The sequence below is a fragment of the Urocitellus parryii genome, chromosome 6, assembly GCF_045843805.1.
Source record: "Urocitellus parryii isolate mUroPar1 chromosome 6, mUroPar1.hap1, whole genome shotgun sequence".
NCBI lineage: Eukaryota > Metazoa > Chordata > Mammalia > Rodentia > Sciuridae > Urocitellus > Urocitellus parryii.
In genome coordinates, this window is record NC_135536.1 from 132,413,901 (window position 1) to 132,432,077 (window position 18,177).

Here is an 18,177-nt window from a genome sequence, read left to right on the forward strand (position 1 = left end):
GATGTTGTGTCCGCCGAGAACTAAAAAATAAATATTAAAAAAAAATTCTCTCTCTCTCTCTCTCTCTCTCTCCTCTCTCACTCTCTCTTTAAAAAAAAAAATAAATAAATAAAACCATTAAGTATCCTGGCCCAATGGCACATGCCAGTGATAACGGCAACTAGGTGGCTGAAGCAGGATTGCAAGTTAAGGCCAGCCAAAGCAAGTTATTAATACCCTACCTTAAAATTTAGAAAGTGTAAAAAGGGCTTGGGATGTAGCTTAGTGGTAGAGTACCCCTGGGTTCAATACCCAGTATCATAACATAAATAAATAAAATAAAACCACTAAATCGTTGGGTGAAGTGCTGTGCATCTGCAGTCCCAACTATCAGGGAGGCTGAGGGGGAAAATCACTGGAGTCCAGGAATTCAAGACCAATGTGGACAACACAGTGAGACCCTGTCTCAAAAATAAATAAATAAATAGACCCACTAAGTTTGGTGATGGTTTGTTACAAAGCAACAAATAACTGATATATACCCTCACTTTCATAATTTAGTGATACATCACTCAGGGTGGTATAAGATGACAGTCCCTGATACTCAAAAGAGGCTAGAGCAGGAGGATCACTTGAACTCAGAAGTTCAAGACCAGCCTGTGCAATATAGTGAGACCACATCTTAAAAAAAAAAAAAAAAAAATCCTTTCTCTCTCTCCTCTACTTTCTCCTCTTCTCCCACACCAGTAAGCACTCAACTTCCATTATCTCATGGTCCTTTCTTTATGTGGCCACCTGGGATACAAGGTCTTATTTCCTTTACTGACTTGTGAGATCAAGCTTCCCCTCCCAGATAATTGCTCTGTGGTGAAATGATGAGAGAACAAACAGGGATGAAAGAGAGGCAGGGAATAGACACCAGCCAGATTTTGTGAATCTTCATTCATCTCCATTTCCTATTCACTGTGACTGGATTGAAGAGCCACAAAATCTCCCTGACAACAAAATACTAGAAAGACTCCTTAGGGGCCTGGAGATGTCTTCAGTTCTCCAGGTCCTGAACTATGTTGTAGTCACATGAGGCCTGGTGATCTCTAGGTCTCCTAAGGTCCTGTGAGATTTCCATTTTCCTCATTTTCATTTTTCCCCATGTTTTTTAACAGGTACATTATAATTATGCATAATGGTGGAATTCATTGTTACATATTCATATATATACACAATTTCTCACTTCCATTTAACTAAAATACAACTGATAACCAAAACCAGATATATGCTTATAGTGTTCAAAATCCCCCAAATGCTAATGGTTATCTTATAAATGTCTATAAATATGTAGCTAAATAACTAAGATGCCACTGTCTGTATGAAAAAGAAAGAAAAAAGAAAAACATTTCTTGGCATTTTAATCTTTTATTTTATTATTACTTTATTTATTTATTTTTGGTGGTACTTGGGATTGGATTCAAGATCTTGTTCATGCTAAGCAAGCTCTCTACCACTGAGCTATATCTTCAGCCCTTTCTATTTTTTATTTTGAGACAGGGTCTTGCTATTTTGCCCAGGCTGGCCTCAAAGTTGTGATCCTTCCTCCTCAGTCTCCTAGAGAGCTGGGGTTACAAGTACATGCTACTATGCCCCAGGTTGATTTTAATATGTTTTGTGGCTGATCTCCCCTGTTAGGCTGTGAGTTTCATGAAAGCAAGGGCCATGCTGATTCCTGTGGGTAACCACAGAGTTCAGAATGATCTTAAATACAGAATGTTTATAGAGTGTTCCCAATAAATATCTGTTGGAGGATGTACCATGTGTGTTTGTTGGAGGGTGTACCTTGCCTGTTTGTTGAAGGACTGGTGGAATTAGCATCAAAGGAATTTTCCACAGTAGCCATTTGTCTGGTAATTCTAAGTATCTTAGAGTGATTCACAAACAAAAACAAAACCAAAACACTTTATTTTTCATTGCATTGAGTTAACAGAGTAGAAAAGTCCCCCTCCCCCTTTTTTGTCCTTTTCCTTCTTCTTTTTCTTCTTCTTTTTCTCTCTCACCAAAGTGCTCACTGTCTCTCACATAAGACTCAGGAGCCTCTCCAGTTTGGAACGCAATACCACATTTCCCACAATACTTACCGTTGACGTCCTCATCTGCATTCTCTATTAATAGGTGTATGAATCAATGGAAAGGGAATATGCCTGGAAGTGTGAGGCTAGTGAAAGAAAGCAGAACGTCTGTTTTCGTTGTTGTTGTTTGTTTATTTGTTTGTTTGTTTTTTAACTAACGGTTTCTCGGGCGGGTCTCGGGGGTTTCTTGTGCCTAGTCCAAGTTGGTGTGGAACTCGGCCGGCAACACACAGCCCCTGCCGGTTCTAGCTGCCCAGAGTGAGGCGAAGGACTCGTGGCAGAAAGGATCTGCAGAAAGGCAGAGCGATGAGGTGTTCTTGCTTGGTAAGGGCGAAGTGTAAGAGCCAGGGAGATAACGCCAGGGTACCAGGCTGCTCCACAGTAGTCGGGTGAGACCTGGAGTTTCGCATTTGTAGATCCTCCTCTGAGGTACAGCATTTGGATCTGGTCCTCGGCTCTGGAGAGGCGATTCCCATGGTTCAGTAGCTCGAGAAATGGGTTTAGTACTTGTCAAGCACTTGGAACCGGGCACCACAGAACTCGAGTCCTTTGCGAGCTAGTTGAGGACTACATTTCCCAGGAGGCTTTGCAATGATTGACGGCTAATTGCCCAATAACTCAGGAGAATTTCAAGTTGTGGTAACAGAGAAACCAATGGAGAGAGCCAGGGCCGGTGTTTTCCGGCTGCTGGCTGTGGAACCCTGAGTCCCACCTGTGTCCTTACAGCCCTGACACGAATCCCAGTCAGGTTCTGGAAGGACCTGCTCAGTTTTGCCGGCTGGGTGCGGCTCGGCGGCGGACTCCTGCTTCCTGCTCCATCCCCGGCTGGGCCTGGGGCGGTGAGTGATCCAGGGAGGGAGTCTGAGGCGACACCTCACCAGCTGCTGAGGGGCGTGGAGGGGGGCTCGCCTGCCTCCCCGACGTTGTCCACGCCAGGTCCAGGCTCTCACCCTGTAGGAGCCCCGGCTCTTGCTGAGCTGTGGGAAGATGCAGTTTTTATACCACCCTCGGTATATAGCTCATCATCTTAAGTCAATTTTCTTGCTCCTTAGTGGTGGTCCCCGGGTTTCAGCTTATCTCTGTGACCCTATGACCGCTGTACCCTGATTAAGGCCTGAGCACCGCAAGGAAGAACGGGTGTCAGCCCCACCGGTGCAGTCATGTTCCTATTAATAAACCCGGGAGGAAACTCGCACATCTCACAATGGCACTTAGTCATAGCACCTTAGCATTCCAAGGCCTTTGGGGTCACTTGTACAGGAGAAAGGAGACTGGGTGGGAAACAGTTTTTTTTTTTATATAAAAACAGCTAAAAATGATCTCTCCTTCAATCGCACCATCTACTGCAAGTGAGCTCTGCAGTTATGTGTTTTTAATGAATGTAGAAATAAAATCTGTACTCAAAACTTATAAATTTTACGTCCTAATGACATTATTTCTGTTAAGGTTTTAAGTCAGAGAGATGAAATGTACTCCTACAATGTTTAGATCCTTAAAAATATAAATGAGCAATAGCAGTGTCTGTAAATACCTAAATATTTCTATTAAAACGGTGTATATTCAAATAGTTATCAGGTGCTTTGCTTAGTGGAACAAAAGATGTTAAAGAGCCTGGCACAATGGCTCATGCCTGTATTCCCAGCCACTTCGGAGACTAAGGCAAGAGGAGTGCAAGTTTAAGGCCATCCACAGAATCTTTGGGAGACCCTATCTCAAAATAAAAGATAAAGGACTGGGGCTGGGGTTGTGACTCAGTGGTAGCAAGCTTGCCTGGCACACATAAGGCACTGGGTTCGATTCTCAGCACCACATATAAATAAAATAAAGGTCCATCAACAACTTTAAAATATTTTTAAAATTTATTTTTTAGTTTTAGGTGGACACAACATCTTTATTTTATTTTTATGTGGTGCTGAGAATCGAACCCAGTGCCTCACCCATGCTAGGCGAGCATGATACCACTTGAGCCACATCCTCAGCCCACAACTTTAAAATATTTAAAAAAAAACAAAGATAAAGGATGGGGGAAGTAGCTTAGGTACAGTGCCCCAAGATTCAATCCCCGGGACCAAAAACCAAAAGCAAAACAAAAAGATGTGAAAGACAAATACCTCCTCACTTCAGTCTGGATTTTCTTCCACTGAAATGCAGAATTCTTTGTAGGGGATGGTCCACCAGCTGGCTGACTTGGGGTTTCTATTGAAAACTCTTTAAGCGGTAGGGGGAACTCCTACTGCCTTACACTATGTTAATTACTGAAGGATTTACAGATTTATCCAGTAATAACTCCTACCATTCTCCCTCAAAATAATCTTTTCATGATACTGCTGTCAATGTTATGACAGTTTTCAGCCGTAAGGGATGTGTTTTGTGCTTCTCCCCATTGAATTTTACTTATTTTTACAACTTATCCATTTTTTTTCCTAGCCCATGTATTTTTACATCTCATTTTTGAAGCCATTAAACCTTGAAATAGAATGGTTCCCAGCACAATTCCCTTTGGGATTCTGCATAGTCTTTTCCTTGAGGTTGATCCCATATCTATAAGCCAAGAAGAGTCTGCTGTTCTCAAACTAAAATAAGAAAAGTCCACAATTTTCTAATTTGCTGAGTAAAATGTAGTTGGAGAGAACTGAAAGCTTTTCAGAAATTGAATTATACTTGCAATCTATCTCCTTTATCCTTTCCATTATGAACACTAGGTTCCTTAAAAAGTTAAGCTATCCAAAAGATTGAGGGTTCTGTAGACGTATCTGGGAGGTCCAGACCTCTCTTAGTGATGGGAAAGTTGGCTACGTGAAGGATTATGTGAAAACAGAGTAAGAAAAGAAATCCCCAGGCTCAGTAGCACATACCTGTAATCCCAGCAACTCAGGAGGCTGAGGCAGGAGGATTGCAAGATCGAAGCCAGAGACCCTGTCTCAAAATGAAATAAAAAGAGCTGGGTATGGTGGCCCACACCTGTAATCCCAGTGATTTTTTTTTTAAGTATTTATTTATTTATTTTTTAGTTTTCGGTGGACACAACATCTTTGTTTGTATGTGGTGCTAAGGATCGAACCCGGGCCACACGCATGCCAGGAGAGTGCGCTACCGCTTGAGCCACATCCCCAGCCCCATCCCAGTGATTTTTGAGGCTGAGGCAAGAGGATCATAAGTTCAAAGCCAGCATCAGCAACAATGAGGTGCTAAGCAACTCAGTGAGACCCTATCTCTAAATAAAATATAAAATAGGGCTGGGGATATGGCTCAGTGGTTGAGTGTTCCCCCTGAGTTCAATCTCCAGTACCCCCCCGCCCCCCAAAAAAAGGGCTGTGGATGTAGCTCATTGGTATAGCATCCCTGGCTTCAATTGCCAGTACAAAAAAAGAAAGAGAGAAAGAAAGAAAGGCAACTCTTCTGTCATTGACAGAATTTACCTCAAGACTGTTCTAGTCAAGGGGCTTTTTGTTTGGTTTGGGTATACAGTGTCCATCTTTTGGTTTTCAGACAATGGTGAGAATATCTAGGGAGCTATTGATGCATATTGAGGTTTCTTGCTTTAGGAACTGATGACCCTCAATGATGTGGCTGGGGACTTCAGGGAAGAGTGGGTTACCTGGACACTGCTTAAAGAATTCTCTTCAGGGATGCCACCCAGGACAGTTAGAAGAATGGGCTCTCAAAGGGTAAGGATGCTACTCTCCTTAAGCTTTAAAACTTAAGCCATGTGCAGTGGTGCATGCCTGTAATCCCAGAAGCTTGGGAGGCTGAAGCAGGAGGATCACCAATTCAAAGTCAGCCTCAGCAATAAGCAAGGTACTAAGCAACTCAGTGAGACCCTATCTCTAAATAAAATACAAAATATGGCTGGAGATGTGGTTTGGTGATTGAATGCCCCTGAGTTCAATCCCCAGGACTGCCCTGCCCACCAAAATTTAAAATTTAGATATTTTGAAAGGGCCCAAGTCTGAGTGGTATCTGGGGACACTGGTTTCTTAGATTCCTAGACATATCTGAAATTAATTGTTGCTCCTTGGCAGAAAAAGACTAAGAGTGACTTCTATTTTTATATTTTTATGGCACTTTATGTTTTGCAGGGTTGTGTGTTTTGTTTTTTTTTTTTTAACGATACTGGGGATTGAACCCAGCATTGTACTAAGCTACATCCTCAGCCCTAAAATAAATAAATAAATAAATAAATAAATAAATTTTGAAACAGGATCTTGCTAAATTGCTCAGGCTGGCCTTGAGCTTGTAATCTTTCTACCTCATCATCCTGAGTAGCCAGGATTGCATGCATGGGCCACTGTGCTTGGCAACAGATATCTTTGATATTTATCTTTTTCTTACTATTTCACTATAATATTTTGATAGATATGCTACTGTTCTCTCTTTCTAGTGAAGAACACTGACACTCAGAAGGGGCAGAGGTAAAAATCCAACCCAGGTCTTTGTGGAAAAAGGAGGACTGTCCCCATGGGGTTTTTACCTATCACTTAAACAAAAAATACTTCCAGTGCTTTTTCTAAAATACCAGTGGACTGGAGAAGTAAGTCACTGATAGGGCTCTTGTTTATAGCATCCATAAAGCCTTGGATTCAATCCCCAGTAAAAAATTAATACTGATGAAAAAGACAGGCAAAATGAAAAAGAAGTCACTGTCTTTTAATTTACTAGTGAGTTACTACCTACCAGCTTTTATTTATTTATTTGTTTGTTTTTATGGTGCTGGGGATTGAACCCAGGGCCTTATGCATGTGTGGCAAGCACTCTACCAACTGAGCTATATCCCTAGCTCCCTACCAGCCTTTTTATAAGCATATATAAAATTTATAAAACAAAATAAAAAATGAGGATGGTGGCATATACCTATAATTCCATCTACTCTAGAGGCTGAGACAGGAGAATCATGGGCTCAAGAGCAGTTTAGACACAGGGGAGACTCTATGTCAAAAAAATAAAAGCTGAGCTTGGTGGTCCATGCTTGTATTCCTAGCAACTCTAGAGGCTGATGCAGGAGGATCAAAAGTTCAAAGTCAGCCAGCAGTTTAGCAAGACTGTATCTCAAAATAAAAAATAAAAAGGGCTGGGGATGTAGCTCAGTGGTAAAGCACCCCCAAGTTCATTGCCAGTACCAAAAAAAAAAAAAAAAAAAACAAAACAGAGAGAGAGAGAGAGAGAGAGAGAGAAAGAAAGGAAAAACCCCCAAACCACAAAAGAATATTTGAATTATACTGTACATTCAATTGTGCCTATATTGTGAATGTATATTTTGGTAATAATATCTTTCTGTACATTACTTAACATAACCACTTCACATTTTGTTAAATTATTTTAGTTGTAAATGAACACAATACCTTTATATTTATTTACTTTTATGTGGTGCTGAGGATCGAACCCAGTGCCTCACACAGTGTTCTACCACTGAGTCACAGCCCCAGCCCAAGAGTGGATACATTTCTAAGGTATTTAAGGTATTTGGTAGTTTGCCAAGTTCCTTACAAGAAGATTGAATCAATTATATATTACCACAGCAGTAAATGAAAATGTTCATTTCTTTCTATTTTATCTATATGAGAGTGAATATTCTAATTTAAGAGTTGGGGTAAAATAACAATGATAGAGTGTTTTAAAGAGTTAAACTTAATCCTCAAGAAAAATCCTCTAATGTAGACCTTATTATTACCCCCTTCTTTTTTTTTTTTTTTTGGTCTTGCTAAATTGCTTAGGGCCTGGCTAAATTGCTGAGGCTGGCCTTGAACTTGCAGTCCTCCTGCCTCCTCCTCCTCCATAGTTGCTGGGATTACAGGCATGTGCCACTATATCCAGCTCATATTTAATTTATTTATTTAAAAATATGGAACACATCATAAATTTGCATGTCATTCTTGGGAAGGGGCCTTGCCAATATCTGTATCATTCCAATTTTTGTATAGGTGCTGCTGAAGTGAGCACTAACCCTATTTTATTGATGAAGACACTGAGACCCAGAGTTTAAATAGCATTTCTGAGGTCACCAGCTTGTAAATGGCAGGGTTAACATTCATATTCAGGCATATGACTCTTGAGTTTGTATTCTTTACCTCTATACTGTATTACCAAAGTAGATCATTGTTCTAATTTGAATTTTTTCAGTCAATGGTGAAGTTAAGGGTTTGTCATATATTTATAGGCTGATTTTTTTCTTTTGTCCAATTGCCTCATCACATTCTTTTTTTTTAGTTGCCAATGGACCTTTATTTAATTTATTTATTTATATGCGGTGCTGGCTCGGACCCAGGGCCTCATACATTCCAGGCAAGTGCTCTACCACTGAGCTACAACTATAGCCCTGCTGAGGGCCCTTGTCTAAACCCGGATCCGCCTTGGTCCTTGAGCAAGGTCACCTTTCATGCAATGTCAACAGCGAAATCCATTTAACATGGGGTACGCTGGCAAGGAAATTTTGAAGCGTCATTCCTACTTGACAATGGCCCTCAGCATAGCCCCCTATTCACATGTCCATTTTTTTTCCCCCTTAACAAGTTTTTGTCTTTTTCTCATGGCTGTATCAACAGCTGCCTTTCTGGGAAAATTGTAAAGCCAAACATTATTGTTAACTCCCTTGATTCTTTTTAATGGTTAGATTATGGCAGCTTTGTTTCTGATGAGTTTATCTTTCTACATTGGTTTAACCTTGTGTCTTAAGAAATGAATTATGGTGCTTATTCCAGAGTGTCTATCATCCAAGTCTGGTTTGTGTGTATGTGTGAGTGAGTGAGTGTGTGTGTGTGTGTGTGTGTGTGTGTGTGCACGCGCGCATGCATGCATATGCTTTCCCAGGGCTGGGAATCGAATCCAGCACCTTGTGCATGCTAAGCAAGTGCTCGACCATTAGTTACCCAGCCCCACGTTTTTGTTTTTGTTTTTAATCAGAGGAAAAAAGCTTTTTCCCCTTTAGCCTCCTGTAGCAACCATTCTGTATTAGCACTTCACCTGGTTGCTTTTTTTTCCCCCCATTACTGGGGAAGTGATATACATTGAGCACTTTTTAATTTTTATTTTGAGACAGGGTCTCACTAAGTTGCTGAGGCTGGCCTCAAACTTGTCATCCTCCTGCCTCAGCCTCCCGAGTCACTGGGATTCCAGGCATGTGCCCCACACTCTGGTTGCTCTTTTAATGAGCCCAAACACATATTAACAGTCCACTTGTGTTCTTTACCTAGGGAAAGTAGAGAGCTTGGTGTCTGGTCAGGCCTTGTATGCTTGGCTCATATTCACATCCTATGTTCATTCATCTTCCTGTGTAGGATTTCTAGACCAAGTGTAATCTCCCAGCTGGAGCAGACACCATGGGTTCTACCACTCCAAAACTTTGAAACAATGACAATCCTAAGGAAAAGTCACACAGGTGAGACGTTAGTGCTACCTAGCAGGAGGAAATCTAGAATTTTAGCCCTTCTTTAGATGAAAAATTTTGACTGCTTCCCTGACTTTTTTTCCAGGAAAAAAAAATGCAAAAATATATAATAACCTAAGTCACAGGAGTATTAAACTCTTGCCCTAGCCTTTTGTTTTTATTACCAAAGTTTACATTTGATTTCTTGGGCAGTCAGTCAGAAATTGACTTCATTTTGAGTAAGCATTTCACTTTATCTATACTATAACATCTTTAAAGGAAGTTGCTCAATTTTGACAATATATGGTATACCTTTTTTTCTCCATTGCAAGGAATTGAATACAGGGCCTCATGCATGGTAGGCAAGCACCCTACCCTGAGCCGCACTTAGTCTTCAACAAACTTTGCAAATAAAATAACAAGCAGAGTGATCAAATTAAGTGTAGCCTACTGCTGATACTGTAATTTTAATCATTCTTAACTGATTTTTTATGTTCTTTCCTTACAACTGATAACTTTATTCTGTGTTACTTCCATTAATTTTTTCAGACTTTGACCATCAGGTGGCAAAACTCAGTCAGGACATTTCTGAAACAACAGAACAATGTGGAACATCCTCAGAAAGGACCAATAAAAATATTTCTCATGTTCCTAATTGGGGAGGAAACTGGGACAGGGCCCTTGAAGTAGGAGGGCAACACAGAATGTTTCTAGGAGAGGGCCAGCAGGAGCCCTTTGCACAGGCCAGGGATTTAAACAAGTTCCTGTGTGGATATGTAGGAAAGAAGCCTATGTGTGCAGAATGTGGGAAAAGCTTTAACCAGAGTTCTTATCTCATAAGACACCTAAGAACCCATACTGGTGAGAGACCTTATAAATGCATCGAGTGTGGGAAAGGCTTCAAACAGAGCTCAGACCTCGTCACTCATCGCAGAACACACACAGGAGAGAAGCCCTACCAATGCAGCAAGTGTGAGAAAAAATTCAGCGACAGCTCAACTCTCATCAAACATCAGAGAACCCACACAGGGGAGAGACCTTATGGGTGCCCAGAGTGTGGGAAGACTTTTGGACGGAAGCCACACCTCACAATGCACCAAAGAACCCACACAGGAGAAAAGCCCTACACATGCCTCGAATGTCATAAAAGCTTCAGTCGAAGCTCAAATTTCATCACCCACCAGAGGATTCACACAGGCGTGAAGCCTTACAGGTGTAACGACTGTGGGGACAGTTTTAGCCAGAGCTCAGATTTGATTAAGCACCAACGAACCCACACAGGAGAACGGCCTTTTAAATGCCCAGAGTGTAGGAAGGGCTTCAGAGACAGTTCTCATTTTGTAGCACACATGAGTACTCACTCAGGAGAAAGGCCTTTCAGTTGTCCCGAGTGCCACAAAAGTTTCAGTCAGAGTTCCCATCTGGTTACACACCAGAGGACACATACCGGTGAGAGACCTTTTAAGTGCAACGACTGTGGGAAGGGATTTGCTGATAGCTCTGCCCTCATTAAGCACCAACGAATCCACACAGGAGAAAGACCCTACAAATGTGGTGAGTGCGGAAAGAGCTTCAATCAGAGCTCCCATTTCACTACCCACCAACGCATTCACATAGGAGACAGACCCTACCCCTGTCCCGAATGTGGCAAGACCTTCAACCAGCGTTCCCATTTTCTCACGCACCAGAGAACACATACAGGAGAAAAACCATTTCACTGTAGTAAATGTGATAAGAGCTTCCGGCAGAAAGCTCATCTCTTATGCCATCAAAACACCCATTTGATTTAGGAAATAGTCTTTAGTGGTTCTGCTATTGCTTTTCAAATTTCCATTGCTACTGTCTTCAGATACCCCAAATAGAGAAAACCTGGGCATTGGTGACTCAAATGAGACCCTAATCTGTTTTCTTTCTTATTCTGTGTTACAATGAAGAGGATAAACTTACAGGGTCCAAATAATGTTCTGAACACAAAAGACATTACTTCAGTGTATGTAACTCACCCTTAGGGAAATATGTGTTTAAATGATTAATGTCTGGTTACTAGAGGTGAAAGGAATGTGGCCTAGAGTTCTCATGTAAACCATCTGGTACAGTGCCTGTCACAAAGTAGGTGCTCAATGATTAATATTTGAGATCTTGGGCTGTGGGTATAGTCTGTCTATGAGGCCTCTGAATTTGATCCCCAGCACTGCTAAAAAAACAAAAACAAAAAAAAATATTTTTCGAGTTCTTATATAAAGTCCTTAAAAGCAGTGTCTGGGCCTTAAAAGATATTCAATATAATATATATAATATAGTCTATAACTCAATAAGAAATTTATAGTTCAAGCACTCTAGTTCAGAACTTACAAGGTCTGGGGTCTGAACACCTAAATTAATAAAATGGAAACGCTCTCTTACTAGTGCTATGCAGGCTTTAGTCACCAGATGTCTCATCACCATGACAAGGCAGAATTACCATAGAGGATGTTTGTGGTTTTGTGACATAGAGGCTAAAAGAATCTCAGATCTCTTTGTAGGACAGTGTGTGAGATTTTTCCACTGTAGGTTTGCTGTCATTTGAGGCATAGAAAATGATGAACAAGCCATAAGGACCTGGAGGAAGACCGTAAAACTGTGGAAGCAAAATTGCTGAAAATGTCAAATGATATTACAGGAATCCTTCCTGGCATTTAACTAAAGGAAGCAATCTTGTTTTCTAATTTGCTGGGTCATTGTGTCCCTTTACTTTTAAGTTAATGCAACTCTCTGACCCTTGTAGGGCCATTCATTTTATGCACTAGAACATTCCTATATTTAATTGAAATAAATCAAGGGAAGTCAGGTTATTGGAAAGAACACTGACTTCATTGAGAAGGTAAAGTGTTGGGGTCCTAGCCCTGGCCCTTAAATTTGCTAGACTTTTATCTCCTCTCAGGCCTGAGTGATACTTAACCTTACCTTCTGCCCAAGGTTTTATTTATCTAAAATACATGCGGGTTCGTGTGCACACACACACACACACACACACACACACACATACACATTTTGTTGTTGAATTATAAATGTAATATCTCTAGAGTTTCTTGTTAAACTACTATTACTAATGTCTTTTTTTCCCCCAGGAAATTCTGGCTATGTCTCCAGGTGTGTCCCTCAGTCTTATAATGAGGAACTTTTTAAAAAATCTATTGGAAAACTAAGGTGCAAAAATGCTAAATGACATGACTCATTAGTTCACATGGTTATAAAAGAGCCAGTTCTGGTTCCTGGTGACTAAGTTTCCAATCTGCAGTTCTTTCTCTTCAACAACATGGACCAGACCAGGTCTAGGATTTGTTAGTGCCTCTGGGACATGGAACTGGAGGAACCATATTCCATCCATTAAGCACTGTGGATTTAGAAATGACTGAGGGATGTAGTCCAATTCTGAGGGAGTTTTAAAGGATCCTAGGCTGGGGTCTTTGATTCTGATGGAATAAGAATGGAGGGCTAAGGGTGCAATGAGCTAAGGAGGGAACTGAGTGCTCATCACTTTTTTTTTTTTTTTTGGTGGTGTGGGGCCCTTTGTTTTGACAATGGGGATTGAGTCCTCAGTTGCTCTACCACTGAGTCCTTCTTATTTTTTATTTTGAGACAGGGTCTTGCTACATTGCTGAGGCTGGCCTTAAATTTGCAATCCTCCTGCCTCTAAATCACTGGGATTATAGGTGTGTGCCACCACACCCTCCTTCTTTTCTCTCATCTTATGATGTTAGTAGCCATTGGTAATCCCTTATTTTATTTGGGTTTGCCAAATGGTAACATTTTATTCCAATCATTCCTTCTTCACTTATTATCTGGAATATTTCTATAAAGACCACTCTCCTTTATCTACTATGTGGTTCCTTTGAAATATAGTTTGCATAGAAATAGCACAATAATTGCCTGATTAACCAGGCACAATGACTTGGGAGGCTGAGGCAAAAGGATTGAAAATTCAAGGTCAGCCTCAGTGACTTAGTGAGGTGATCAGTAACTTAGTGAGGTGATCAGTAACTTAGTGAGATCCTATCTCAAAATAAAAAAAGGGGGGGGGAACTAGGGGCTTAGCACAGTGGTAAAGGGCCACTTCAATCCCCAGTTTAAAAATAAAAAAGTAGCTGCCTGATTAGAACTCTCTGACTTTTTTAATATTGCCATCTAAATTTTGGCCTCCATGACCCACATCTCTAAGCCCCTTTCCATTGACAGACCCTGTCTGATGGGAAATTTCTAAATGCATAAATCTCATAATAATTTTCCTCCTGTACTCCCTTCTAGTTTGTCTATGTCCCTCATAAAACATTGTGCTAAAGAGTTTAATAAATACTGGAGTGATTTCTTAGGGATGGAATCTCTAGCTTGCCAATTAATATTTCTTAATACTTTCCTGGCCAGAATCAGGAGAGAAAAACTACATCCCTATTACTTGGGAATGATTTTACATCCCATTTTTTTGTAAATTGAGAATATGCCATCTTCATTTATTTTGCCTATCCAAGTGTTGTTCTAAATCAAATGCCATTGATATGTATAAAAGAACGACATTTGTAAAAATCAAATGAGAAGGTAAAAGAGGAGCCCAGCAAGCAGAGGTAAGGGGTGATTTACATGAGATTCAGGGGCTTCATCTCTCCAGAAATGGAAATGTTTTGGCCAGAGGCTAGAATGAGAAAGTACAGAATTAAATGTCCCTCAGAAGAGCCATTTTGAGAATTTGCAGTGGATTGATATAAGATGTCCTGGAAGGGTGTCCCACAAGAGGGAGCCTGTTAGAGGAATTTAAGAGAAACAAGACATTACCACAAAGAGTCATAACCACAAACCCAGTTAGGAACCTGATTTGTGCTTTTTTTTTTTTTTTTTTTTAATGTGAGTGACCCTAGATTTTTGGCAGGATCTGGGAGCATCACAGAACCAGGGATCAGAAGATCCAACTTCTAGCTAGATATAATGGCCTGTAAACCCGGTGACTCAGAAGGCCAGCCTCAGTGACTTAGGGAGACCTTGTCTCAAAATAAAAAATAAAAAGGGTTGGGGATATAGCTCAGTGGTAGAGCACCCTTGGGTCCAATCCAGCTTCTAGTTTTGGTGCAGTTATTTACTAGCCAATTCTCCTTTTCAGGTCAGTTAATCACTCTAGGCCTTAGTGTATTTGTTATACCAGATATCTGATATCTTCTGGCTCTTTACAAATGAGATCCTACTGCTGTCACATGTTGGGAACAGGCTCTTCCATGTATGAATTTTCATGCTTAGAGAGGACAAAGTAGGTAGGCTGTATCTCTGGTTCCTCTCCTGCTCCTTGTCTTGCCCCCAGGTTCTCAGAGGAAAAGTAAAAATTTATTTCTGCCAGTAGAGTTGGCATATTTCTTCCCAACTAAAGGCCACTTCAGCCTAGCCTTTAGCCCCTTCTATTTCTACTTCCTAATAGTATTTTGCAGACAGAGCTTAATGGTTTGTCACATATATTGAGTCTTATTCCTAAGAGTTTGTTTTTTGTATTGCACATCTACTGATGCACTTATGCTGTGAGATGTGAGCTCTTAAGTGGTAATGTGTGACTTACTTGTGAACCTGCCATCCACCTTCCTCTGTCCTCTCTGTGCCACTCCCAATACAGAGATTTTTTTTTTTTTTTTTTTTTTTTGGCAGTGCTAGGAATTGAATCCAGCACCTTTCACATACTATGCAAGAGTTCTACTACTGAGCTCTATCTCCAACCCAAGCAGGAGTTATTATTACTACTACTACTATTATTATTTTATTTATTTATTATACCAGGTATTGAACTCAGGGATGCTCAACCACTGAGCCACATCCCCCTCCCTGTTTTTATTTTCTATTTTGAGACAGGATCACCCTAAGTTGCTTAGGGCCTCTCCAAGTTGCTTTGAACTTGTGATCTTCCTGCTTCAGGCTCCTGAGCTTCTGAGTGCACCACCATGCTCAACTTGGAACTATTAAATGGGAGTGGAGGTTACTGTCTTTCAATATTTTTCCTAGTTCCTATCCCTATGACTGGACAATCAGCTTCTTGCATATGTTCCCTGTGTCCTCTCTACAAATTCTAACTCACTGCATAGCACTCTCAGTTTTACCTCTTACATTCCTCTCAAGCATATTATCAAACCTCTCCATCTCCACTGCCACTCTCCCACAATGAACCACCCACTCTCTTACCTGAACTCTCGCAGCAGCCTACTAACTTATCTCAATTTTATTTTTGCTCAGATTTCCTCTTACAGAAGCCGGAAAATCCTAACTCTAATCATATCACCTATCTGCTTAACATCAGCACCTTCCCATTGCTTTTAAGATAAAGACCCAAACTCTTATCCAGGTCTATGAAGCCCCTGTCATTTGAACTCTTCCCCTTTCAAATTCTTCTGATGTCGTCTTCCTTTCCCTTGCTATGCCTCAGCACACTTGCATTCTCTGCTCTTAAGTCATGCCAAGGTTGTGTGCACTCACAGAGCCTTGGTACTAACTGTTCTCTCTGCCCAGAATGTTCTTTGCCCAGATCTTTGTAGAGGCTCCTTTTTTTCCAACCAGGTTTCAGCCTAAACACAACTCCTTACCAAGACTTTCCCTTATGATCCTGTATAATTAGATTTCCTCCCCCAACAGTCACTCTCTACCACATTTTCCTTTTTTATTTTCACCAAAGTTCTTAGTACCTGCCAGATAATTTATTTTATTTTGGTAAATTCCATGACAGGAAGGAGCATTTCTCTTGTTTCCATTCTCTTTTTTTCATCACTGTGACGAAAATACCCAACAAGAACAACTTAGAAGAGGAAAAGCTTATTTGGGGCTTGTGATTTCAGAGTTCTAAGTCCATAGAGGGCTCAGTCCACTGCTCTGGGCCCAAAGTGAGGCAGCACATCATGGGGGAAGGGCCCAGCAGAGGAGTGCTCCTCAACTTGTGGTGGGGTCTGCAAGGTAGGGAAGGGGTTGCAGGGAAGAGGCACCCTTTCAGGGCACATCCCCAGTGACCCACTTCTCCCAACCACCCACATCTCCCTATAGTTACCACCCAATCAATTCATTTGTACTAAAGACTGATTAAGTTACAGCTTTTATAATCGAATCACTTTGCCTCTGAATATTCCTGCATTAACAAGTGCTCTGTGGGGATCTACTCATATCCAAATCATAACACATTCTTTCATGGTAAGTGCTCAATAAACACTTATTGGATCTAAGCAGCTCGGGAGGCTGAGTTCAAAGCCAGCCTCAGCAAAAGTGAGGTGCTAAACAACTCAGTGAGACCCTATCTCTAAATAAAGTGCAAAAAAATAAAGGGGGGGGGCTGGGGATGAGGCTCAATGGTCAAGTGACCCCAAGTTCAATCCCTGGTACTAAAAAAAAAAAGCTTATTGGATGAATGAATGAATGAATGAATGAATACATGTTCATAGGCAGCACAGTGAGGTGAAGCTGTGAAGGGTCATACCAACAAGTCTCTAAATAGCCAAACTGAGGAGTTTGGATCTTACTCTCTGGGGAATGAGATGTCATCATTAATGGTTTTTCATAAAAGGATGAGTTGGCTGCTACATCAGGGTCATAGTACAGAGAAGAAAGCTGAAGACTTGAGACAATCCGTGATGAAGAGGGGTTAGCACAGTGGCACATAGCGAGTCTCCCACAAGAGGTCATTATCACAAAGCACCATGGTGAGATCGTAAACTATCTTCCCACCTCACATGCATTCTTCCTAGACCCTATCTTCATATTCTTTTCCTTTCCCTTTTGTAAAACTTGTACTCACACATACTTATTCTCAGAGCTATTGTTTTTAGGTACTTTTTTCTTCTTCAGTATTGGGGATTAAACCCAGGGATGCTAGGTCACTGAGCTACACACTAAACCCTTTTTATTTTTTGGTTTTTTAAAAATATTATTTAGTTGTACATGGACATGATACCTTTATTTTTTAATTCTTTTTTTTTTTTTTAAACCCAGTGCCTCACACAAGCTAAGCAATTGCTCTACCATTGAGCCACAATCCTAGGCCCCCTTTGTTATTTTTTAATTTTGAGACAGGGTCTCACTAAATTGCCCAGGCTAGCCTCTAACTTGCAATCCTCCTGCCTCAGCTTCCCATATGTCTGGGATTACAGACAAGCACCACCACTCCTGGCTTGCATGCTACTGTTCTATCTTCAACTATCATCTCTCAGAACAGGAGCCTGGTCCAACCTCTTTCTATAACTTCAGACCTATAAGTTCAGCTATTTGGTAGATAAGGAGGACCCACCAATTCACAAGCTCAGAATATCCAAATTACAGTCAATATCTCTTCCCAAAGCATCCTATGATGTTTTTCTTCAAATGATTCTATACTCTTCTACATAGCCTTTCCAGAAACTGCTGGTCAACTTGAGATTCTTCTCCCTCATTTCCTATTTTTTTGCTGGTACCAAGCCACATAGTCTCTGCCTCTGCTGTCTGTCCCCCTCTACACACACACTTTTAAATTGCAAAAGCACCTTGTTCTTGTAAAAATTTCCAAAAAAGACAGAAGTGCCCAAAGCAAAAGAATGCAAAGGTCTTGTCTCTTTCTTGTCCCTCCTCTAGTCCTTCTCCCTGGATTCCAGCTCTGTAACAGTTTGGCATGCCACGTCTTGCCTCCGGCTCTTCTTTTCCATTCCCACTGCCATCATCTGAACTCCACAATTTTCCATTTGGTCTCCTGGCTTTTCCTTT

The 18,177-nt window shown here is 41.0% G+C and overlaps 1 protein-coding gene and 1 non-coding gene across 5 annotated transcripts; one reads left to right on the forward strand and one right to left on the reverse strand.

Annotated features, from left to right (window-relative positions):
* Positions 1-1,954: 1,954 nt before the first annotated feature.
* Positions 1,955-12,951, forward strand: Znf774 (zinc finger protein 774). Of its 4 annotated transcripts, XM_026388253.2 has the most exons (5): positions 1,955-2,938; positions 5,645-5,767; positions 9,371-9,471; positions 10,009-11,013; positions 12,567-12,951. In XM_026388253.2, the coding sequence occupies exons 2-5, from the start codon at positions 5,661-5,663 to the stop codon at positions 12,662-12,664; spliced, it is 1,311 nt and encodes a 436-aa protein (XP_026244038.2). In that variant the 5' UTR covers positions 1,955-2,938; positions 5,645-5,660; the 3' UTR covers positions 12,665-12,951. The 4 variants fall into 4 exon arrangements, with proteins under 4 accessions (XP_026244038.2, XP_026244037.2, XP_026244036.2 ...); XM_026388252.2 differs by having other exon boundaries at positions 1,955-3,109; positions 10,009-12,951; XM_026388251.2 differs by having other exon boundaries at positions 10,009-12,951.
* Positions 7,933-8,036, reverse strand: LOC113182383 (U6 spliceosomal RNA). Its single transcript, XR_003300724.1, has one exon. It is a non-coding gene; the product is annotated as a U6 spliceosomal RNA (small nuclear RNA).
* Positions 12,952-18,177: the final 5,226 nt, after the last annotated feature.

Excerpts from the sequence above, each read along its gene's own strand:
- Znf774 (XM_026388252.2), top strand. The coding sequence starts at position 5,661 with ATGATGTGGCTGGGGACTTCAGGGAAGAGTGGGTTACCTGGACACTGC. Across the intron at positions 5,768-9,370 it reads GAAGAATGGGCTCTCAAAGG|GATTTCTAGACCAAGTGTAA; the intron begins GTAAGGATGCTA and ends CTTCCTGTGTAG. Across the intron at positions 9,472-10,008 it reads CCTAAGGAAAAGTCACACAG|ACTTTGACCATCAGGTGGCA; the intron begins GTGAGACGTTAG and ends TAATTTTTTCAG.